The sequence below is a fragment of the Anser brachyrhynchus genome (genome assembly GCF_964034855.1).
Source record: "Anser brachyrhynchus genome assembly, chromosome: 25".
NCBI lineage: Eukaryota > Metazoa > Chordata > Aves > Anseriformes > Anatidae > Anser > Anser brachyrhynchus.
The window spans coordinates 7,881,471-7,905,508 of NC_137718.1; the positions used below are offsets into that span (position 1 = coordinate 7,881,471).

At 57.3% G+C, this 24,038-nt stretch overlaps 3 protein-coding genes across 7 annotated transcripts; 1 reads left to right on the forward strand and 2 right to left on the reverse strand.

Annotated features, from left to right (window-relative positions):
• On the forward strand, positions 1–7,496 carry ESAM (endothelial cell adhesion molecule). 3 transcript variants are annotated; one of them, XM_080567905.1, is made up of 7 exons: positions 1–99; positions 5,079–5,236; positions 5,697–5,910; positions 5,987–6,142; positions 6,374–6,496; positions 6,593–6,731; positions 7,061–7,496. In XM_080567905.1, the coding sequence occupies exons 1-7, from the start codon at positions 54–56 to the stop codon at positions 7,392–7,394; spliced, it is 1,170 nt and encodes a 389-aa protein (XP_080424031.1). In that variant the 5' UTR covers positions 1–53; the 3' UTR covers positions 7,395–7,496. The 3 variants fall into 3 exon arrangements, with proteins under 3 accessions (XP_080424031.1, XP_080424033.1, XP_080424032.1); XM_080567906.1 differs by lacking the exon at positions 1–99 and adding an exon at positions 1,107–1,199; XM_080567907.1 differs by lacking the exon at positions 5,987–6,142.
• A 5-nt stretch (positions 7,497–7,501) lies between these two features.
• NRGN (neurogranin) lies at positions 7,502–12,144 on the reverse strand. The gene is made up of 3 exons (XM_080567908.1): positions 11,859–12,144; positions 9,699–9,905; positions 7,502–8,642 (listed from the first exon to the last, which is right to left on the reverse strand). Exons 1-2 carry the CDS (start codon positions 11,871–11,873, stop codon positions 9,699–9,701), a joined length of 222 nt encoding a protein of 73 aa, XP_080424034.1. The 5' UTR covers positions 11,874–12,144; the 3' UTR covers positions 7,502–8,642.
• A 7,525-nt stretch (positions 12,145–19,669) lies between these two features.
• Positions 19,670–24,014, reverse strand: PANX3 (pannexin 3). Of its 3 annotated transcripts, none has more exons than XM_080567605.1 (7): positions 23,280–24,014; positions 23,165–23,190; positions 22,778–22,939; positions 21,847–21,989; positions 21,444–21,658; positions 20,678–21,321; positions 19,670–19,846 (listed from the first exon to the last, which is right to left on the reverse strand). In XM_080567605.1, exons 1-7 carry the CDS (start codon positions 23,339–23,341, stop codon positions 19,785–19,787), a joined length of 1,314 nt encoding a protein of 437 aa, XP_080423731.1. In that variant the 5' UTR covers positions 23,342–24,014; the 3' UTR covers positions 19,670–19,784. The 3 variants fall into 3 exon arrangements, with proteins under 3 accessions (XP_080423731.1, XP_080423730.1, XP_080423729.1); XM_080567604.1 differs by having other exon boundaries at positions 22,778–23,029; XM_080567603.1 differs by having other exon boundaries at positions 22,778–23,190.
• Between the last annotated feature and the right edge of the window lie 24 nt (positions 24,015–24,038).

Genomic DNA, 24,038 nt, shown 5'->3' on the forward strand with positions numbered 1-24,038 from the left:
GCCCCCCCCGCCCCGGCGCGGCCCCGGCACCTGCTGCGGCTCCGGCTCCGGCCATGGGCGCGCTGCCGCCGGGCGCGCTGGCGCTGGCTGCGCTGCTGGGTGAGCGCCGCGGCGCGGCACCGGGCGGGGAGCTGGGGGGCACCCGGCAGGGCTCCCGGCAGGGCTCCCGGGGGCTGGGGAAGCCGGGGGGGGGGTGAGGGCGGAGGGATACCGGTGGGACCGATGGGGAGCGGGGGGCACCGGGCACGGCGCGGGGGTACCGGGGGGGGGGGGGGCAGCCGGTGGGACCTGCGGGGCGGGAGGGAAGCGGGGACCGACGGGGGGAGCCCCGGGGGCACCCCCGGCTCCTCTCCGTGTTCCCGATCCCAGGGATCCCGATCCCAGGGATCCCGATCCCAGGGATCCCGATCCCGATCCCTGCCAGGGGCAGCTGCCGCTCCTTGGGTGCTCCGAGGCGGGGAAAGCAAACGGGGCCGCGGAGTTACCCCGGGGCGGTGCGGAACCCCGCTGCGCCCCCAAAGCCCCGGAGCCGAATCACCCCGACGGGACTGGGGCGCGGGGATGTGGATGTGCTCCTGGTCCGCTCTCCCCTTCCCCTGCTGACAACTTGCTCTCCTGCGCAGCGCTGAGCAGAAAAAATCAATTTATTTTTTTCCCATGATAAAACCTGCTGCCTCCCCCCTTGTTTACCGATGCCTCCAAGCTGGCCTGGCCATGCCAAGTGGAGAGGGTCTCAACCCCTCTCTGTCTAGGGGCTTTTTTCCTCCTCCCCCCCCCCCCCCCATCCATTTCCATCCCTTTTTGTGATCTTAAGGGAAAGGTTGGAAGTGCTGGGTGTGCTTCAAAGGGAAACAGCCCTTTGAGTTGCTGGCAAAGGAAATGGCCCCCAAAACAATGGCAGTGGTGTGGCGTGCTTGGGTGGCATTTCCTCCATGGCGGGACACTGTCTAGGGGTCCCCGGTCCCAGGAGACAGCTGTTTTTCTTTTTTTTTTTTCCTTTTTATTTTTATTTTTTTCCATTAAAAAGCCATTAAAGGGTGCTGGGATGAGCTTCTGTGTTGTCTGCAATGTAAATTTGCATAGGGTCGTGCCAGGTTGCCTGGACGAAGTCGTGATGAAGTCTTGGGACATGATGCTACAAGACCCAAATTACCCCATAGCATAGAAATGCGGTGAAAAGATGTTTGGGCACCAAATCGGTGGGTTCAGATGCTTTCAAACATCCCATCCTACTCTATGGGGTCCACATGGGATCATAGCAAAACTAGTGATGGGAGAAAGATGGGAAAGAAGAAAGAAAAACGAGGGATGATGCTTGGTGGCCCCGTTGCTTCTTCCTTGTCCCCGCATCACCGGCCGCGCAGTGAAATTTGGGGCTGGGCATGGCGGGGGTTAAAGCTGGCTGCCCGTGTCTATCTATAGCAAAGTCGCATTTTTTTCCTGATTTTGGCTCTCCAGAGGATACGGCACTTTCTGCCCCTGGGTCGTGAGAAAAGCCGCTGTGGATTTTCCCAACGGGCGCCGTTCCGCAGACCAGCAGCTCCTATCGGCCCATTTATAAATAGTCCGGAGCTGAGGGAGGGAAGAAAACCCCACGGCTGGGTGGGTGCAGGCTCGTTTCCTTGAAGGGCCACGCAAGGCGGTCTCTTGACCTTTCTCCAAGGCTCTTAGGGGCCGTTTTTCCAGTCAGATTCCTGCTCGGCCACCGTTTCCGCTCTGGAGAAGCACGAGCCGAGCGTATTAAACCCAAGCCGTCGTCTCTCGGTTTAATTTCTCTCTCGGTTTCACATGGCCAGATTGCCTTAATCCTATAGAGTGAGGGCATCAAACACAATCCGTCTTCAGCCCATTAATTCCCAAGTGGTTAATAGCTTATAGGGTCCGGCTGGGCACTGCGGTTTTGGGGAGGATGCTTTTTGCAAGAGGATTTGGGGGGGGACGGGAGGGGGGCGTTTTAATGTGGGAGGCAGCATTTTGGGCTGAAATGGTAGGATTTAGCCAGTGGGGTGGGGGGGAGGAGGGGGAGAGGGCAGCTCAGTGTTTTATACAGGTGCTGCAGTTTGTCAATGAGGTTGCGCAATCACTGCTAGAGGTGTGCAGGGATTTAAAGGCTTTTTCTGAAGGAAAAAAACTGGCAGATGGGCTCAAGCAGAGGGAAGCCCTCCCCAGGCAGGTGCTTAGCTCAAGGCAGTTGGATAAAAACCTGAGTTTTTCATCCCAAACAGCAGTCGGATGGCCCCCAGGGACGGCAGCAGGCGAGTGCCCCGGGCACCCATGCCGATATGCATATGCACACCCCGAGCAGCTTAATTTTTTCTATCTGTTTAAAGCATTAGAGGATTTGCAGCGGCGAGGTGGCTAAATCTGGAGCTGATGCCAGCAGCAGCACCCGTGCGCCAAAGGGTTCGGTCCTGATCGCCAGGGAGCTGACCACTGGTGCTGCATCCCTGGCCTGAGCTCAAGCACCTGCTCTTCCAGCACCTTTTGGGGCGATTCCTCCTGCACGAGAGGCTGTGGGTCAGTTCTCCAAGAAAAAAAAAAAAAAAAAAAAGGTGATTTTGGAAGCAAGCATCCTCCAGAAAGACAACATTTGTGCTTTGATGATAGCGTCGCTTCTCCCCAGCATGCTGGGGGTGATGATGGAGCTGCGATCTCAGATCTCCATTGCTGAAGGATGACAGAGCAATGCTGCGGCCACAGATCGCTATCGAATTGGTTGTCACTAGGTTTCAGCATTAATGCATGCTTGTAACAGCAAAGGGAGCTTGGTCTGGGGTAAGCGCTGGTGGATTTGATGTGTTTTAGACATTTCCACGTGTATGGGTACTAACCAGCAACAGGGAGGGATAGAACCACTGGAAAAAGGCGTCTGCTGAGCTTTGCCACTGATTCCCAGTGGGACTGGGAAAACATGGCTTGGGCTGGCTACACTGGGACAACTTCAGGCTGGTCCTGCAGCCCTCTGTTGAAATAACAACTCGATGACATAGGAGCTCGGTGCAGAAGTGTTTGCTCATGGCCATGGTAACCCTGTGAGTAATGATATATGTATTTGTTGCCGTCTCTGATCTTGGAAAGATTTCAGGGCTTTATCTTGAGGCAAAATTGATGGGAAGCCTGTGGCCGGTGCCAAGAGCATCTTGCTCTTCACTCCCTCTTGAGCCAATGTTGGTGCCCGGCCGCTGCTCGGCTCCAAGAACTTGGCTTTCTACCTTAACTTTGCCTGTTGTGCACGGCTTTCGCTGTGCTTTACCTGGGACATAAAGATGCTGATGGGCTGAAAATCCTGAATTTTCATGGGGTGAAGAGTGCAGATGTTGGGGGTGATTGGTTTCCAAATCACTGCTTTTCACTCCCAACCTGCTGTGACCCTTCGGCTTCCCATTTCCGACCTTAAATCAAAAATGCAAAACCACTTGTGCGACTTGGGCTCATCTGAGTAGTTAATGAACCATCCTCTGTATTTTATTTTAACTTCTTTTAATTTAATTTAATTCAATTTAATTTTTTATTTCTGTGATGCTGCTTGCATTCGAGTGACCTGCGCTGCTGTCTCCACCATGTTTTCCCCCCTGGGTAGGACTTAAGGTTTTATGTTCTTAGGTTGGGTTTAGCTATTTTTAAGCGCTGAGGTGTCCGCCCTCGCCCAGCCAGGGCTGATTTCTCCTGCCTTTCCTTGGCCAAACCGGCCCAAGGAGGGGACCGGTGTGTGTGTGTGTGCGTGTGTGTTAGGACTTTGAATTTGCAGGGGGAGCCTGTGTTATCAGCTGGCGCAAGGCTTCCTGCCTGGGGCCGCAAGGCGCCATCGGGAAGCTGCGCCGAAGCCTTGCTGGGGGAAGAGCGGATGCATGCAGGAGGCTAAAAATACCCCCAGGCGCCTTGTTTTCATCTTCCCGCCCTGGAAAAAAAATCCTGGAGAAGTTTGTGTGCGTGTTGGGGGGGGGGGGGGGGGGAGGGAGAGAAAGGGGGCTGTGAGAGCGGGGGCTGTGCTTGGGTGTGAGTTAATTTGAGGGTTAAACCCATCCAGGCTGTGCACTGATGCCCAAATCCCCCTGTTAGCTCCTTTTCTCCTTTTTCCTGCAAAATTTGCCCCAAATCCCCTCCCCCCCAGGCCACGATGCCTGGCTGTGATGGAGCAGCAAAGCCCCCCACCCCCCCATTTTTTCGGGATGAGGACAATGGGATGGGGACAGCCAGCGATGTGGGGATGGGGCAGCCGTGCTGGGGTCACCCATGGCATTTAATTCTCAGCCCTGGAGGGAACCCAATGCAAACCCTTTCTGGGCAACCGACCTCGCCTGAGCAGATTATTTTCCAGCTGATCCTTTTCAGAGCAAAGCTGGGAAATAATCCCACCCCCCGCAAGCCAGGCACCCCCCTTCCCTGACCTGTGGCACCCACTCTGATCCCCCCCTGCTCCTGACTTTATTTTTGAGGGAATTGACGCTGGGGGGGGATACTTTGGTGGGGGCATTGACACCCTCACAGCCCCGTGGGATGACGGTTGGGGGGTGGGGGGGGCACAGGAGGCCACACAGCAATTATCCTGGTTTAGCACTTGTGGGGGTGGCAAAGGACCTGGGAGGGTGCAAAATGATGCGGGGGTGCTGGCTGGGTGCCTACACTGAAGCAGGTGCTATATGGGTGTCCCCCATAAAAAATGAAATCGCCCGGGGCAGGAGGTAGCCCCAGCCCCAGGGCTGCGTGGCATCCTGTGGGCTTCTCCAAAAGCGGTTGGGGAGCTTGGGGATTTATCCCTGATGCACCCGGCAGCCTGGGGCAGAGGCTTTCCCATGCTCGTTTAGTGGGGGGAAGTGGCCGTGGGAGGGGAAGGCTTTGTCCTGCATCCTCTGGCTGGCCGGAAAGCCCTTCCCGTGGCAGGGAAGGAGGAAAAATTTCCTCCTGTCCCAGCCTCCAGGCGATAATATGCTTTTTCTTTTCTTTTCTTTGGAACAGGGTGTTTTTCTAACAATTGGTGGGGTTGTTATTTTTTTTTCCTTTTCTTTTCTTTTCTTTTTTTTTTTTTTTGTAAAACTGGCACCTGGGGTTGAGTCACGTCCCGTTTTCCTGCTGGGCAGGTGTCTGCTCGGCTGTGCTGGAGGTGCACGTGGGGACAGGCTCCGTCTTCTCCGTGGAGGGGCAGGGAGTGGTGCTGCCTGCCTGGTACACCAGCCGCTCTCAGAAAAAACCCTATGTCACCTGGCTGCTGGATAAGGCTGATGCTGACCCCTTCCAGGTGACTGGGGGGGGGGCAGAGTAGGGAGGTGCCTGTGGTGCCTTCAACATGGGGGATGCTCATGTTGCCCACAGTGCGGGGGGGTGCCCACGGTGGGGAGGTGTCCACAATGGAGAGATGTCCATGGTACCCACGATGGTCGTGGAGCCCACTGGGAGGGATGCCCGTGCTGGGGGGTTGCCCATGATGGAGAGATGCTTGGGGTGCCCCTGATAGCGAGGTTCCTATGGTGGGAGGATGCTCCTGGTGCCCACAATGGGGAGGTGCCTATGGTGGTAGGGTGCTCATGGTGCCCATGGTGGGGATGTGCCCTTGGTTCCCATGCTGTGGATGCTCAGGGTGGGTGAGGATGGAGGTAGCTCACGTGACTGCTGCTGCTCCCCAAAATGTGGGGTTTGGAGGGGTTTCCCCTCCTGCAGTGCCATCCGGACATGTGCGAGCAGGCGTTTTCTCTGCGCAGATCCTGACATACCTGGATGGGGTGGTGAAGGTGGAGGAGACAGAGCTGAAGCCCCGCGTGGGGTTCCTGTACCCTGTCCTCACCCACAACATCTCAGTTTTCATCAATGCCACACGGGAGCGTGACTCGGGCCAGTACATGTGCACTGTCAACGTGGTGGATGATGCCACCAGCACGGGCAAGAACGTGGCCGTCATCAACCTCACAGTGCTGGGTAAGGGCCTGCAGGGCGCCCCGGTCCCCTGTGCCCCTCCGTGTCCCTGGGGCCGGGACTAATGTGGTGCCCGCAGTGCCGCCAGCCCCCCCCGCCTGCGGGCTGCGGGGCAGCCCCGCGGTGGGGGCCAACGTGACGCTGAGCTGTGCCTCCGAGAAGGGCAAGCCCTCGCCCGCCTACCAGTGGCAGCGCAGGGCACCCACCCTGCAGGTCTTCTTCCCCCCTGCCCAGGGTAAGGTGGGGCTGGGGGTGGGGGGAAGTCCTGGGAAGCTTTGGAGGAGGGGGAGAGGTGGAGGGGCTGGGGTCTCGTCCCCTGAGCTCTGCCTGCTCCCAGCCTTGCTGTGCGAAGGGGGGAGGAGGGTGAGCATCCCCTTAACCTTGCTTCCTGCTATCCCTGCCGTACCGAGGTGGGTGTGGGGCAGGGGGGTAGCCGTGGGGCAGCACCCCAATTCCTCCCCTGCAGACCGGGCTAGGGGCACCCTCAAGCTGACGAACCTCTCGCTGGACATGTCGGGCCTCTACGTGTGTGTGGCTGAGAACCAAGCGGGGTCGGCTGAGTGCAGCATCATCCTGGAGGTGCACTCAAGTGAGTACGTGTCCGCAGGGCTGGGGACCGGGGGCACGGTCCTCGCAGCGAGGTGAGGGAGAGGCAAAACTGCCCCTGCCACCTCTCTCCCCGCAGCCAGCGAGGGGGCCATCATTGCTGGTGCCGTGCTGGGTTCCCTGGGTGCTCTAGCTACCGTCGCCTTCTTTGCCCGCCGGCTCGTCGGCTACCGGAGGAAGAAACGTGACGGCCAGGAGGAGGCAGCCAACGAGATCAAGTAAGGGCAGTCCCCCCCCCCCCCCCCCAAAACTGTGACAGAGGTTCAACAAGTTATTGCTATGTCTCGGAATTAATGAGGGGAGGAGATTTCTGGTCATCATTAGAGTTAATGAGGATATTTTCCACCTCTGTTCCCCCTCCCTACTGGGTGAATCCCTCTTTCTGTCCCCTACGTGGGGGAGCTCCTGCAGCTCATCAGGGCTGAGCTCTTCTGTTGCTTTGGGGGCTGGGGGGGTGTCAGCCAAAAATACAGGTGATTTGGTGGAGTTCGTGGCGGGGAGCAGTCAGATTTCCAGCAGGTGTTGCCATTCTCTCCCCTGTCCACAGGGAAGACGCCGTGGCCCCCAAAACCCCCTCCTGGACGCGGACCCCCCCCGCAGATGCCATCTCCAAGACCAGCACCTTGTCTTCTATTGCGGGTGTCCGGGACAGACCCTACGGGGCCTCACCCCCCTCCGACACTGCCTCTGTCCTCACAGCTGCCGGCAGCTACCGGGGACCCCCCCGGGCCGGGGGACGTCCCCCCCCCACCAACGGGGCCCCCTGGCACCCCCCGCAAGCCCCTGGCCCCCCGGGGGGGCTGCCCCCCTCCAGCCTGGCACGGGCAGGCGCCATCCCTGTCATGGTGCCAGCGCAGAGCCGGGCTGGCTCCTTGGTGTGACCCCCCGAATAATGGGATGTCCCCCTCTGACATCCCACCCTGCCCACTTTTGGGGGCTTTTTTCCACTTTTTTTTTTTTTTTGAAAAGACACCTGGAGCAGCTGCACTTGTCCTGCAGTTATTTAATGGGTGTGGGAGGTGCCCGCGCTCCGGGTTTTGGTGGCCCGAGACTCCCCGCCGATGCCAGCACCCCGAAACAGCCCCAACTGGAGGAGGGGTCCTCTTTTTTTTTATGTATCAGTGGAAATGGGGCATTTTTCACAAACGAACATTAAAAGTGTTGGGGGTGGGGGTTGGAGGTAGCCATGGGGGGAGGTGGGAGGAGCACTTTTTTAAATTCTTTTTTTTTTTTGATTAAAATGCTTTGGGCTGATTTTGTGAGGATGCAGTGGGTTGTTGGCCCCACGTCCCTCAGGGTGAAGCCGCAATGAGTGTGCGATGTCACATGCCTGTGTAACGTCACACCAGGCAGCCAGGGCCCTCGGGGTCACGCTGACGGTGTGTGTTGGTGCACCACTTGCCCCGCTGTCCCTCGCTGTGATGTCACAGCCTGCCATGTCTGCATCACGCCTGCAGTGGCCGGTGGTGTGATGTCATGGGGGGGGGCGTGTGGCATCACAGCGTTCAACTCTTGCCTGTGTGACTTCAGGCTGGCTGTCACGGGTCCATCAGAGATATCACGCATGCCTGCATGATGTCACACCCGTCATCGTACATCCAGTCGTGACATCAGACACACCCGTATGATGTCCCTCCAGCCACCACGTGTCCCGTGGGGATGTCACACCGCCCACCGAGGGCTGCAGAGGATCACCAGAGCTAGCTCTCGTCCCCCAGGGGTGCCACGCACACTTGTGTGACGTCATGCCAGCCATCACATGTCCACCAGTGATGTCACACGTGCCTGCATGACGTCACACATTGCATGCTTGCCAGTGACATCACACGTGCAGGTGTGACCTCACACCAGACATCGCGGTTCTACCGGTTACCCCACCCCACCCACCCACGGCTGTCGCAGCTCCACCAGCGTGACCTCACTCCCCCCATCGGGTGACGTCTCTCCCGGCGCTGTGATGTCCCCACGGTGGCAAGGACAGCCCGGCCTCCGGCAGGGACCTTTATTGGGGTGGGGGCGAGGGGGGGGCCCAGCTGGGGGGCCCAGGGGATGCATGCGGGGTCAGGGCAAAGCGGGGGCTCCTGCGCCTTGGCGACTGAGGGGGCTCGGCAGGGTGGCTCCGGTGGGCCCTGCAAGCAAGAAGAGAGCAGAGCAGTCAGACTGCATGCACGGCCCTGCCTGCACCTGCACCCTGCACCTGCACCCTGCTCAAGCCCTGCTCCTGCACCCAGCTGCTGCATCCTGCACCTCCTCCACGCCCTGCCTGCACCCTGTCCTTGCAACTTCTGCCTGTCCTCCACTGCCCCTGCTCCTGCCTGTCCCCTGCCCGTCCCCTGCCCTGTCCAGGCAGCTGGGGCACTGGGGTGACCTTTGGGTTTTGGGGGGCAGAGACACCCAGCCTGGGCACCTCTTTTCCAAGGACCTCAGTGGGGAGTGGGAGCTGAACCCTGCTCACTGTGGGCTGGAGCCGACACAGGAAGAGACCCTGCTCAGGCGACCCAGAGAGGCAGCCCTAATGAGCCTTGTGGCCTTAATGAGCTTTGCAGCACCGGCAATTGGCAGCTGCATCCCTGCTGCTTCCCCACTGAATTTTCACTGCAGTTCCATTGCATCCCCACCACATGCCCATCGCATCCCAAGTCCATGCCCTACTGCACTGTCATTGAATTCCAATTGCATCCCTGCTACAGCCCCACTGCATCCCAGCTGCATCTGCACTCCAGTGCCCTGCGCGGAGCTGGGGCAGCAGTAGGATGGCACAGCTGCCAACCCCAAAGCAGTGTCCAGGGGTTGGGACTGTTCCCCGCACCCCCGGCACCCCCAGCACCCCCAGCCCCACAGCCCTGGTGCCGTGGGCGCTTTTAAATTTCCCTTTTCCTGCCAGGAGACTGTGACACAGGCTTTTAAAAATAGCATGTGCTGAGGCGAGGCGTTTGGGGTGGTGTTGCTAAGGGAGAAATTCAATTCAAATCTAGGGCTTTGCCTTCCCCGCCATTCCTATGCTAACTACTACGGCGCGCCCGCAAAATTAGGGCAAGGCAGGGCTGCCTGAACGCCTCCTGCTTGCTTTTTGACTCCTGGAATAAGAAAAACCCTTCTCCAGCCCAAGTGGTCCAGCAGGAGCTGGGATGGGGAAGGCTACTCGAAGAATCCCTGCTTTAAGAGAAAGGGACATTAGGGGGTACCTAGTCACCATTGCGGAGGTCTCCACCGCGGGTGCTGTTGGCGCACTCAGCATCCTTGGTTTTCCGGTCCATCTCCCCCCCCTTGATCTTCTTGCGGGTCATGTGGCCACGAAAGCTGGCCTGGATCTTGGCCGCTGCCGCGTTGGCGTCGGGGTCGTCCAGGGGGATGTCCAGGATGTCCTCGTCCAGCTTCGTGCAGGCTCCCTCCTGCTGGCAGTGAGGGGGCAGTTACGGGGTGGGGGACCCTGCTTTGCCCCATGCCAGGAGCTCCTAAACCTGGTCTTTTGCTAAAAAAAAATCAAGGTCCTCAGGGGATTCATGGTGCATGCAAGCAACGGGGCATGGTTACAGTGTCAGAAAGACGCTTTTAACCCTGCTCTTTCCCATAGCCACCCTCCAATACCACCCTGCTGCAAACACCATCCAGACCCACTGCACTGCCAGGGCCAGATCCTGGTCCCCTGAGTGCTTGGATACCAGGAGGGGCCATCCAGGCGAACAGAGGGAGGTTTTGGGGTGGTCATCACTTTCACCCTGCTTTGCTCCCGCTGACTGCCCAAGTCTTTTTAACCGAAAGTGCTGCAAAATGCAGAAAATCAATGGGAAAATTGGGAAGGAGTAGTGGTGGGGAAATAACTACATTTACACTCTGTTGAAAATGCACAACCTGTGCATTGCATGACCCCAAAGCATGCCTCCTTGTGCAATGGCCCCCATATAACGCCCTGCAGCCCAGTCCCCTCCTGCCACTGCAATTGGAGTGGTCAAACCCCATTAAAGTTATCACTGCTGAGCAGTGAAACAGGTGAAAAACTGGAGGGGGGGGGGGGGGGGGAGGGGGGGAAAAGCACACAGCACCCAAATGGGACCAGAGGGAGCTGGCATTGGGCAGCCCACTGCATCCTTCACATCACCACCCCTGTTTGCTTTAAAGGACTTTTTGAAGAGTTTTTTTTTTCGGGTTCTTTGCAAGCTGCATGTTTGGGCTGGGGGGGGAATGGCAGCCGTGGCTTATCCCACCCACGAGAGAAAGCGCCCAGGACTGATTCATGCAAAAGCGTGCGCCCTGGCTGTGTGTGTGTGTTCCTTTTCTCACAAGGGCTCTGTGGGAGCACTGGGGATGCATGGGACACTAAAGCCCTGCGCTGCCTTAGAGGCGACACGATGTCACTGCAAAGTGGCACAGGAGGCGCCGAGGTTTGTTGAACTGATGGAAAGGGGGACAGGAGCTTAAGTGGCAGGTCCAGGGTGGAAATGTGATAGTCAGGGTGGAAATGTTATAGACGGGGGAAATCCTATACCCACAGGGGAAATCCTATATCCGGGGTGTGGGGGGGGTGGGGGTGGGGGGGGATTTGTGTATCCACAGGGAAATCCTATATCCAGGGTGGGCTTTGTTGGGGGAAATCCCGTATCCAGGGTGGGCTTTGCCACCCCAGATGCAGCCAGAAGTGCTGTAATGCCAGCTGGGGCAAGAGGGTTAAAAAAAAAAAAAAAAAAGAAAAGAAAAAAGAAAAAGGAGAGAAAAAGGGGAAAAGGCAGGAAAATTAAGAAAAAAAAAAAGAGGGGGATGAAAAGAGGAAAAACCATATGGTCATTCTGCTAGATCTGCTCTCTGAGCTGTTTGGTGGCTGGGTGGCAGTGGGGGCTCACCCCGGGGTGAGGCTGGAGGGTGCAGCGCTGCGATCCCCTCTGTGAGCGGGGGGGAGCACCAGCTTCTCCCTTGACTGTAAGAAACCTTCATTGCCTCCTGGAGAGGCTTTTGGGGGGATGTAATGCTGGAGAAGAGCAGAAAGAGGCATCTGCCCGCTGGGTCTGGGGAAAGGGGGGGTTTCCTGCCCTGCCCTATTGGGATGCCATGCAAAACTGGCTGGAAAAGGGATTTTTGGGGTGCTTTCCTCCAAGCCCCGGCAGCACCCATGGGAGCAGCAGGGACCTTGGGGTGCAAGGCTTTGCAGCAGATCTTGGGGAGGGAATGGAGTTGGTTTGGCTCCTGGGTGCTGCACCCACACTCCTGCAGCATCACCCCCCCCCCAACAGCACAACCCCCCACCCCCCCACCCCACATCCCTGCCACCGTGCCCTGCATGAAAACAGGAGTGGGAAAAAAAAAAAAAAAAGTAATTAAACCCAGAAAGCCGGAGGGCGCGAGGTACATACGTTGCAGCAGTCCATGGTGGTGAGGGGCTCACGCAGGGGCTCGCTCTCCCGGCGCAGGTGGCAAGTTGAGCAGAGCTGCTTGCCTACGTAATGCGCTTCCTCGGGGCGAGCCTATCAGCCCACCTCCCCGCCAGCACTGCTGCTCCTGCCAGGCTTGGGCTTTAGTTTTTTAATTTTTTTTCCCCCCTTCTCTCTCTCTCTCTCTCTCTCTCTCTCTCTCTGCCTCCTCCAATTTCTCTTGCAGCAACTCCCCTCGCCTCCAACTCCCTCCTAATGCTTAAAGGAGCCGTCAGCCTGCGTGGGGGCTTCATGCAATATAAATTCAGCAGCACAGAGGATGCTATCAAATATTTAATGGGACAGGCTCTGTGCCTATGGCATGGGGCTTTGGGGCTCGTAATAGGGCAGGGGGCTGTGCTTTGTGCTCAGCGGGACTGATTTATTAGGGTTGTGCCTGAATTTGTGCTGATTTGGGGAAGCGGTTGCACCGGGGTCATGCACACATGGATGAACTTGCAGCAAGTAGGGGTGATGCGACTGTTTGGGGGTGATACTTAGCTCCCACACTGGGGGCTTTGCCCCCAGGTTTGCTTTTGTGGGAGCAGAGGGAAACCTTCTCGCACCAGCTCTGACCTACTTAGAGCTCAAACCTGAAGGAGGGCCAAGGATGAAGATGGTGAGGCCGGGTAGGCATGCGGGGCATGCCTGCAGCAGCATCTGCTCCCCAAGTTTGGGATGTTTTCTGTCAGAACGTCTGAGCCCAGCCATTTTCCCAGCCCTTGGGGGCAGTGTGCAGACCCCTCAGACGACACCGAGATGGGGGACCCACAGGGCACCTCAGGGGGTGCAGCCCCGCAGCCCCCTGCATCACCCACCTCACATGCCTCGAATCCATTTTGGGGTTGCTAAGCAACCACACGACTCGCCTGTGGGCTCCGTGCACTGGTGCTCGCTCCAACCAGCCCCCAAAACACGCTGAGGCCCCCCACCCCCCAGCATGGACAGGGACCCCCGGGCAGGCTGGCTTGTGGGGCTGCACCAGCTCGGGTGTCTGGTGGCACTGACCTGCCCCTTTGATGGCATCACCAGTACCCTCGTTCACCATCAAGGTGGTCATCATACCTGACCCATTGTCATCACCATCCCCATTCCTGTCACTGTCACAGTCCCCACTGCTGCTACTGCCACCATCCCCATCTCCGTTGCTGTCCCCATCCCCTCCCTGTATCCATGTCCCCATTCCCACCCCCGTCCCCATTCCCAATCCCTGCCATCATTCCCCTCATCATCCCCACCTATGTCCCCATCCCCAGCCTTAACATCATCATTATCCCTGTCCCCATCAGCTTGATCCCTGTCCCCATCCCCATCCCTGTCCCTATCACCATCCCTGTTCCTGTCCCCCTCCCCATCCCCATCCTCATTTCCCTCATTGTCTTTGTCCCTGTCCCCCTCCCCGTCCCTCATCTCATCCCCATCCCAACATCCCCATCCCACTCCAGGGCCCAAGAGGGGGTGGGAGGGGTCCACAGCTACTGCCCCCCCAGGGCGCATCAGCCAAGGCAGCACACAGGGGAGCAGGGTGCTGGTTGAGCATCCCTTGAATCCCTGCGAGCCGCTCGCACCCGCTCTCCCTGAGCCAGTTTCGAGTTGCTGCAAATGCCACCTCTTCCCACCAGCGAGGGGAAAAAATAGCTGCGCTCCCAGCACCGATCTGCTCCCAAAAGCCTGCTCCAGCTTCAAGACAAAGGCTGCACTGCTCAGACGGCGCTTTTAGATGGGAAACCAATCCCCCTTCCCTTTTTAGAGCCTCCAGATTGATCGCTGGCTCACGGCTGCCTGCTGCAGCAAAGCAAGACGAGGCATTTCTTGGGGAGCTGAGCGAAGCCGGGGTGATCTATGCATCACGGGGATGGCTCCAGGAAAATCTGTGCTAGTGGGAAGGCCCCCCCCAAAATCACTGTGCAAAACATTGGGAGCATCATCCAGTTACATGCAAAACCTGAAAAATTCCACAGTTTGGGGGGAGCTTTGCCCCAGGTCCCCCCAAAACCCGCTCCATCCGCAGCCCCCCAGTCCTGGCAGAGCCTCTTAGCGCCGCAAATCCCGCAGGCTGCGGAGGAGGGACGCAAAATGCCAGAACATTTCTAATCATTAGCAGTGTTTTGAGCCTGAGCCAGCCTGTGCATTTTCCTACCAGGGCTGTTGCTCATGGTGGGGGCCCCCTGAAAACCACCCGCCCTGGGTGATGCTTTCCAGGCGCTCAGCATCTCCTAGACATGACCCCGGGACGCAGAGGTAAAAACTCATGTCCACGCAGCGCGGGGATGGAGATGGGTGACCACGCCGCACTTGCAGGGGATGGCACATTCCAACTTGGGGACACTGGCACCGGCACCGAGCACTTTGGGGAGCGGCAAGGGGAGCTGCCAGGGCTCTGCCAGGGCTGGCAGTCGGTGGGGCGTTGCGGGGTCACCGTGCAGCAGCTGGCACCGGCCCCGCACAGGGTCCCCGCCAGCTGTCCCCGTCCCTCCTTCCTGTTTTTCTCAGGCTGCATATGGCAGCTCCCGCCGCCAGCTCTGTGGGGTGGCATGGCTTCCCCCCGAGGTGAGCGGAGGGGGGCGGGGAAGAGGCTGCAGACCCTCCAAAAACGAGCAGCCCCCCCATCACCCCTTTTCTAGGGATTTTCATTTTTGCTGGGTTTCACTGGTGCTTCCCAAATGTGTCCAGGAGGAATCGTGCCGCCCCCCCCCCCCCCCCCCCAAATCGCGGCAGAGCTAGGAAGGTGTCTCAGCACCTCGTCCCCACTCGTGGTGGGGGGGTGGTGGAAGAGGAGCAATGTCACATCCCTCCTTCTCACAGGGACGGTATTAAATTTTGACAACCTCCAGGGATGCAGGGGCCTAAATATAGAGCATTAAATATCATCTCAAGGCTCGCATCCTTACAGAGATTTTCTCCCTCCTTCGGTCATGCTGGAAGGGCAGGGTGCACTCAAACAAGCTCCTAAATTTGAGCTTTATGTGGAGAGACCTCAGGTGAGAGCTGCTAATAACTGCAGGGACCTTGGGAGAGGATTATTTGCCGCATTTTATTAAGTTCTTATTATGGAAGTGCCTCGGTGGCAGCGTGGGAGATTATTTTCTGCCCTGCGAGACCACCTGGTAGGGAAATTCAGGTTTTCCAATCGTGGCTCCTCGTTTTGGGTTAGGACGTTTCCCAGCGGGGGCTGAGGCGATCGCTCGGGCTGGGTCCCGAGGGAGGCGTCCCCGTTACGGGGGGCACTCGGAGCCCGCTCCCGGGCGGGCGATGGGGTGCTCCGAGGGGGCTCCTCGCCTCCTCGCCCGCTCCCCGCCTCGGCCCCCTCGTCCTCCTCGGCCCCCCCGGCGGCGGAGCTCTCCGGGGCAGAGGCGAGGCCGGAGGCCGGGCTCCCCTCGAAGCCGCTCGGCGGCCGCGGGCCGGGGCCGGAGCCGGGGGCCGCTGGCCCGGCCCTCCCGGAACGGCCCCGAGCGGGCCGCCCCGGGGCTCGAACCGGCGGCGGCCCCGCCGGGAGGGGCGGGAGGAGGCCCCGCCCCGCGCCGCCGCCAGGGGGCGCCGCCCGGTGCCGCCCCTCCCCTCCTCCCGCCGCGCCCGCGCAGAAGCCGCCCGGGGCCCGACGCGCGCGGCGGCGGCGTGGGCGGGGCGAGCGGGACGGCCCGGCCCTCAGGCCCCCCCCCCGGCCCGGCCCTCAGGCCCCCCCCCCCGGCCCGGCCCTCAGCCCCCCCCCCCCTCCCGCTCTCCCCTTCCCCCTCCCCCCGGGCCCGACCAGGCCCCGCCGGTGCCGCCCGGCGCGGGGAGACAGCCGCCGAACCACGGCCGCGGGGCACCGGCAGCGGAGGGGCGGAGCGACGCCTGCCCGGCCACGTCCCCGCTGACCCCGCCCCCGAGCGCGGACCCCACCCCCCCGGCCGGGACGAGGCCGTTCCCGTCACAGAGCCACGGGGTGAGAAAAGAGGCGGGCTCGGTCCTCGTGCCCCCCTCCCCTCAGCCATTTGTACAGACGTTAACGAGGTGTCTCCCCAGTCTTCTCTTGTCCAGGCTAAACAGGCCCAGTTCTGTCAGCCTGTCCTCATATGACAGGTGCCCCAGTTCTCTAATCATCTCAGTAGCCCTCCTCTGAACTCGTTCCAGTAGTTCTATGTCCCTCCGGTACTGGGGAGCCCAGAACTGGACACAACACTCCAGGTGTGGCCTCACCAGGGCTGAGCAGAGGGGGAGGATCACCTCGCTTGACTTGCTGGCAACGCTCTTCCGAATGCAGCCCAGCATCCCCTTGGCCGCCTTGGCCACAAGGGCACATTGCTGACTCACGGTCAGCCTGCTGTCCACCAGGACTCGCAGGTCCCTCTCTGCAGAGCTGGTCTCCAACAAGTCAGCCCCAGCCTGTATTGGTGCTTGGCATTATTCCTCCCTAGGTGCAGGACCCTGCACTTGCCCTTGTTGAACTTCATGAGGTTCCTCCCAGCCCATCTCTCCAGCCTGTCCAGGTCCCTCTGAATGGCAGCACAGCCTCTGGGGTATCAGCCACTCCTCCCAGCTTCGTGTCATCAGCAAACTTGCTGAGGGCGCACTCCATTCCTTCATCCAGGTCGTTCATGAATAAGTTGGACAACACTGGACCCATTACTGACCCCTGGGTGACACTGGTAGCTACAGGCCTCCAACTAGACTCCGCACCGCTGAGCACAACCCTGTGAGCTCTGCCATCCAGTCAATTATCAATCCACCTCACTGCTCATCTAGGCTGCACTTCCTGAGCTTATCTATGAGGATGTTATGGGAAACAGTGTCAAAAGCCTTGCTGAAGTCAGGGTAGACCACATCCACCGCTCTCCCCTCATCTACCCAGCTAGTCATCTCATCACAGAAGGCTATCAGATTGGTTATGCATGATTTCTCCTTGGTGAATCCATGGTGACTACTCCTGATCACCTCTTATCCTCCACATGGTTGGAGAAGACCTCCAGGACGACGTTCTCCATCAGTTTTCCAGGGATGAAGGTGAGGCTGACTGGCCTGTAGTTGCCTGGGTCCTCTTTCTTGCCCTTTTTGATGACTGGGATAACACGGGCTTTCTTCCAGTCCTCAGGCACCTCTCCTGTTCTTCACGACTTTTCAAAGGTTATGGAGAGTAGCGTAACAGTAACATCAGCCAGCTCCTTCAGCACCTGTGGGTACGTTCCATCAGGGCCCGTGGCTTTGTGGACGTCGAGTTTGCTTAGATGATCTCTGACCCGATCCCCTTAGACCAAGGGAAAGTCCTCCTTTCTCCGGATTTCCTCTCTCGTCTCCAGGGTCTGAGATTCCTGAGGGCTGATCTTAGCAGGAAATACTGAAGCAAAAAAGGCATTCAGCAACTCTGCCTTCTCCGTATCCTTTGTCACCAGGGCACTCACCCCATTCAGCAGCAGGCTGACATTTTCCCCAGTCTTCCGTTCTCTACTGATGTATTTGAAAAAGCCCTTATTGTCCTTGATATTCCTTGCCAGATCTAATTCCAAATGGGCGTTGGCCTTCCTTCTCACATCCCTGCATACTCTGACAGGGCCCCCATATTCCTCCCAAGTGGTCTGTCCCTTTTTCCACATGCTGTAGAATTCTTTCTTCTGTCTGAGCTTTGCCAGGAGCTCCCTGCTCATCCATGCAGGTCTCCTGCCCACTTTGCTTGCCTTCTTACTCATAGGGATGCACCGATCTTGAGCTTGGAGGAAGTGATGCTTGAATATTGACCACCTGTCTTGGACCCCCCTTTCCTTCTAGGGTCCTTACCCATGGGATTCTTCCAAGTAGATCCCTGAAGAGGCCAAAGTTTGCTCTGCTGAAGTCCAGGGTCACAATCCTACTTTTTGCCCTGCTTCCTCCTCGCAAGATCCTGAACTCCACCGTATCATGGTCACTGCAGCCAAGGCTGCCCCTGACCCTCACATCTCCAACTAGTCCTTCCTCATTTCATTAATACAAGGTCCAGCAGCACAACTCTCCTTGTTGGCTTAGGTCATTAACGTTGGCATTAAGGTTGGCATTGAGGTCATTAACGAAGACGTTAAATACTCTTGGACCCAGTGCCTACCCAGGCGGCACTGTCCTCATGACTGGCCTCTATCTGGACTTTTTCCACACTGATCACCATACTCCAGGACCAGTCATTCAGCCAGTTTTCAGTCCACCTTACCGTCCACTCATCTAACCCATACTTCATCAGTTTGTCTATGAGGAGACAGTGTTACAGGAGACAGTGTCAAGCCCTAGTAAAGCCAAGGGAAACAGCCTCCACTGTTCTCCTCTCATCCACCAAGTTCATTGTAAAAAGCTATCAGGCTGCTTAGGCACAATTTTCCCATTTGTAAATTCCCTGCTGACTAGTGATGATCACCTTCCTGTCCTCCATGCATCTGAAAACGGTTTTCAGCATTAGTTGGCTCCATGAGCTTCCCAGGGACTGAGAAGAGTGACTGGCCTGTAGTTCCCCCCATAGTGACCCCGACCCTCACATCTCCAGCTAATCCTTCCTCATTTGTTAATACAAGGTCCAGCAGCACAACTCTCCTTGTTGGCTTCTCCACCACCTGTGTCAAAAAGTTGTCATCAGTGCACTGCTGGAACCTCCTGAACTCTGTACCTAGCTCCGTGGTCTTCCCAGCAGATTTCAGGGTGGTTGAAGTGCCCCAGGAGAACCAGGGTTTGTGACTGAGAGGTTACTTCCAGCTGTCTTAAGGCTTCATTTACCTCCTCTTCCTGATCAGGTGGCCCATAGCAAACACCCACAACAGTATAAGGCATGGTAGCCTGCCCTTTAATCCTTACCCACAAGCTTGCAACTCGCTCTTCTTCCACCCCTAGGCAGAGCTCCAAGTGAGAGCTGCAGCTCCTGCCCCAGAGCATCCTGGCCACGCACGCCCAGTGTGGCTTCATGCCTCCACCCTACACCTCTAAATTTAGCTGGAGGCATTGCAGTGTCACAAGCACCAAGCTGCTCCTGCAAGCCTGTTCCTCCTGGCATCATCTGCTCTGACACACTTTAAGTGTTTTTTGTTTCTTTCTCTTTTCCCTCCCCCTTTTTCTTTGGCTTTTGGAGACCTGGAGGAAACCTGGGTCACAGGGATGTCACTTCTCCATTGCTGCAGTCCCCACCGAGCTGCCAGAAGCTGCCTGGTCCTGGCAAAGGGCTCTGTGTTCCAGCAGAAAGGCTCCCTTCCACTCCAGGAGCATCCCAGTCCCTGCAGCTCCTCTTTCCCTTCCCTTCCCACCCACCTTCTGGCCCTTGCTCTGCTGTAGCAGTACTGGGTGGCCCCCAAGCCCAACTGCTCTCCCCAACGTGCCAGGAGTCATTCTAGGAAGGATTTCACCCCCCTGCAGGACGATTTCCCTCTAGGGCTGAAAGCACAGGGCACATCCCATCAGGTAAAGGGGCAGAGGTATAGCCAAGGGCTCCTGTTTCATACATCTCTTTGTAACAGGACTGTCTGCTGCAGAGGATGTCCTAGTTAATAACAAGAGAATGGCTAGGGGGTTCTTGGGTCCTCCCCCCCACCCCATCCAATCATATCACTCAAACACTCATTTCCCGCTCCTGCTGTGACATCAGGAAAAATTCTCATGGAAGCAGCACTACAGCATGCAGCACTCAGATGTCTGAGAGCTACTGTACTGCTTTATGTTTTGGCCCTTTTTGGCTGGAGAGGTGGGGAAGATCCAACCCCAGCACAATGGAAAGGGAGACAGACAGGTGAGCTCAGCCCGGCTGCCAGTGCCATATTACAGAGGCCATCACACCTGTATCAAAACCTGAGTTTAATGTACACAACCAATGCTGCTGCCATCAAAGAGGATGGAAGTGGATCCCAACAAAGTGACCAGGCTTAGATCCAGAAGCTGCTGAGGCCAGGCTCAGGCAGAGCCGAGGGAGTCACGGGTAGCTTTTCCCTTTGCTTCCACTCCAGGCTTCATTTCTGGATAGGGCAGGGAAAAGAGGAAGAATTCAGTACCTGGGCATTTGAGCCACCTCACACCAGCATCCTGGGCTTTCTCTACCAGCTAGACCCAGAGCTGGTTGTGCCAGCCCTGCAGTTGCCATGCCAACAACGATGCTAAATACAGCTCAATGTCTCTTTCTTTCCATATTTATTCATTTTAAAACCACAGACCTCAGACTGCATATTCAGGGTCAGGAAAGGAGCAGAGGCATCCTGGCTCCCACCCTGCCAGGGGTGAGCTGTTTTGCAGAGCCCAGAAACCACTGTGAGCTACTCCAGGAGATGACAAAGGAGGTGCCCCCCCACCTCCCCACAAAATCTAAGCACGTGCTAGAGGAAGCGTTGGTGCTTTGGGAGCCCATCCACCACCCACAACCATGGTAACATGAGAATATTACACCAGCACCCCAAAATTTAAGGCTAAGCCCCCACCCATTAATAGGCTGGACTGTCGTCTTCCTCAAAAATGAGGACCCTCCCAGTCCCCCAGTTTGCCCAGAGCCTGGGTTTAAGCTCTGCAGTTTTCTCAGCAAAACTGTTCCTATAGCAACCCCTGCCTACGTGTGGGCTTGTGGTAGCATCACGGCCCTGGCTGCCAAACCAGTCCCTGGACATGAAAGGGGAGAGAAAGCCACCAGCCCCCTCAGTGACCCCTGCAGCACCCCAACCCTCGCCCAAAAAGGTTTAAGGTCTCGGCAAAAGGTTAAGGTACAGAATGGACAGGTTCAGCCTCATCCACAAGGTAGGATGTGACGGCGTGCGTGCTGAGAAGACCGCAAAGAGGTCATCGCTACCCCAAAGACCTACCTATGGCCTCGCCATTGGCCACGGGCACACAAGCCTGGTATTTCGGCTTGGTGGCCTCCAGCCCAGCCAGCAGGGTCATGAAGTCAACAACGGTATCAATGTCCTGCTTGTCAGCAGTGGCCTCCCGCAAGGCGCTGACAGCATTGAGGCGGCTGAAGGATGTCAGCTCGGAGATGTTGGCCCGGAGGAAGAGAAGGATGATGTTGAGGTCATTGATGGGGCAGGTGAGCATCTTGCGGCTGAGAAGGTCAAAGGCAGGCAGCATCTCATAGACAGAGAGGAGCCCTTTGTCCCACTGGCAGAGCTGCAGAGCACTGTAGATGACTACAGGCATAAGGAGGACATAGACACCACCAACCGTGAGGCTGATGAGCTGGAAGACAGAGAAGAAGACCAGCTTGCAAGGGATGAGCAGGGGGACATGGGGCTCAGCTTGAAGCAGTCCTGTTTTGATGGAGCAGCTGAACTCATCCTGAAAGAAGATGTTGAGATGGAGAAAGACCAGGTAGAGGCAAGTGGCAGCCAAGAACAAGAGCAGGAGAAGGTTCCTCAGGAGGTAGATTATGACCAGGGAGTGGGAGTGCTGCTTGCAGGCAAGGTAGCGCTCCAGCAGTGGGAACTCGAAGTACCTCTCCTGGCGAGCCCTGGAAAGAAAGCGGTGAGTTGAAGCCACCCCACTGCTTCACTGAAGCCACCCTGAGTGAGGATGTGGCCCAAATGCAGCACAGAGGGGCTAAAGAAGCACGTCCCCATCCCACCATCTCACCTCTCATATTCCTCCCAAAACTGTTCTGGCTCAGTGCTGGACTGCTGGACCTTCCTCATGTGCTGTACCAGCCGTACAGAGCGGTTGTAGGACTTGTCCAGCTCGTCGATGATGAAGAGGAGATCGGAGTGAAGGGCAGGGGTGGCTGCGTAGCGCCACAGCAGGTAGGGCAGGTACATGAGCACTGCCACCACCAGCAGCGAGTATGGGAAGACCTGGGTGGAGAAGACCACCCCCAGGTTAGAGAAATCGTCTTAGAGTATCCCCAGGGTAGGGGGATTTTAGGGGGGCTGAGGTGCCGGACTACTTTGCTCCTGCAAGATCCGTCCCCACTGACATCATGGTGAGAGCCGGTAGTGCCCAGACGCCATCTTGGTGGTCCCATCCTGGCCCACCGACATACCTTGAGAACCCAAAGGGACTTGGTGACAGCATGTCCTTCAGCATCAAAGCCATGGTGGAGGAGTGAGTCCCAGCAAGCCGTGTCAGCATAGGCAGATTGCTTCCCCGTGAAGTTGGAAGGGGAGAAGCAGCTGATCTGCGAGCCTACAAAGGAGGAGAGGAGCTGAGCAGGTGGGACAGGGCTCTTTTTGAATGTCTCTTGTAAATGTCTGTCCCCACTGCATTTTCTGGCTGTCAGATGGGCTTTACCATCACTTTCTGAACACTTCGCTTTGAGCACAGCCACGGGTTCATGGCAGCAATATTTAAGCCCAGCCAGAACCCAGCGTGAAACCAAACCCTGCAGCAGAACATTAGCCAAATCCTGTTCTGGCTTGAGGTTGAGAAACACCCAACAGCTCTACCAGTGAAGCCCTGCGTACTGCCATCACCAGCCCATCCCCATCATCCAGGCAAGCACCAAGACACGGAAGCACCCTGGGACAGTAAAGCCCCCAGAGAGCACCATGGGGAACCCCGACACCCCACCAGCAACTCCTCTGAAACAACCCTGCTGTTGCAGTGGGAACACACAGGAGTGCTGTAAGCAGAGCAGCAGGTGAGGAGCGGAGCACAGACACACCAGTGCCTTTAAGATTGCTGGGGTATTAGGATTGCTGTTCGTGCACTCTGATGGCTACCAGAAATTAGACGAAACAATACAACCCCATCAGATTGATCAAAATCAATTAAAATCCACAATCAACTAATAGACCCGAGACAAAAAACCTGGAAATCCCATTTTAGGGGATTTCAGCATTCTGTCTCAGGGCGTGCCCATGTGTGCGAAAACACCAAGCTTTTGCAGCACCCACCACCCCCATAGACCAAATCTGTCTCAGCAACAAAATGTGATCACTGGCTGGTGCAAACCCCCGTCCCCCACAACTCACCAGCAGAGAACTCCCGTGCAAACGCCAGAGAGACGAGGAAGAGGGGCAGCCCCACTGTGATGAACTTCAGCACGCGGTCACTCGGCAGCTCCAGACGCAAGCCCTTGGCACGGGAGCCACTGGGGTCTGGGAGGAGGGCATCCGAAAGCATGTACTCGGCGGCTGTGTGTGACAGGGACATTTTTCTATCTGGGACAGGACACGCCACAGGGAAATGGAAGTTGGTGCTGCTGCCTGGGGCTCTGGTGCTGTCTGAGGTGCAAACAGCGTGGCAAGTGATTTTGTATGTCTGAAGGTATCGCATGCCAAGCACTACCAGCCAGGCAGCTGTAAACGACAGCTTAGACAGTGCATTAAATTGACTGATAATTACAGGGGAAGCCTTACCCTGGTGAGGATGCAAATAGCATACCCTGAAATAGAAAAAAAAAACCTCGCGGTCACGGCACCATGGCCGGGAAGACAGCATTCCTGCCCAGCCACCACTTGTCCCACTGCATACCAGATCTCCGTGGTTTTACTCCCCTCTCTCATAAGCAGATGTATTTCCAGCAGCATGTTCATGGGGTGTGGGACTCCCAAGCTATTTTTGCGTCCTGTAACAAGCAAGTATGGGGCATCACCCTACTGAAAAAGCCCCAGCCAGGTACGGAGTGGCCCCATAGGGTACAAAGAGCCCTTTCCAGCAATCCTGCACGGGCAGAGAGCTAGGGCTCCTGAAGGTCCTGCTGCCCAGTCCCAAGACTTGGGGACAGGCCAAGGGACAGTGGGAGCTGAGAAGATGTCAGTGGCTGCACTACTGATGCAGAGCATAGGCTGCAATTCCCTGCATGCCAGCTTTTTAATCTCTCCCTCTGTCACCCTCTCCAGCCTGGCACCAAGGGACCAGCAGCCCACACAATCAGGGACAAGGCAGCAAGCTCCAGTGGGAGAGCAATGCAAGTAGAGGGATCTGGAAATAAGCAATATGGAAATCAGAAGGGGGGTGGCGGGATGGAAAAGAGAAGGGTAGAAAAGCTCCCCCACTCTGGCAGTACGGCTGCTGCCCAAAAAGCAGGCAGCCAAAGCCCTGTGCTGACAGCACCAAGCTGGGGGAGCCCTGGGCTGCTCAGCCAAGCCGAGAGGGAGTCCTCACCATGCTGCAGCTCTGAACAGTCTCTCAACACAGTCTAAACTCACAGCTGCTGCCAAATTTCACTTTTGCTGCGTTTTCAGACAAAGGGAGTCTCCAAATCAGAGTGCCAGGATGATAGACGGCACA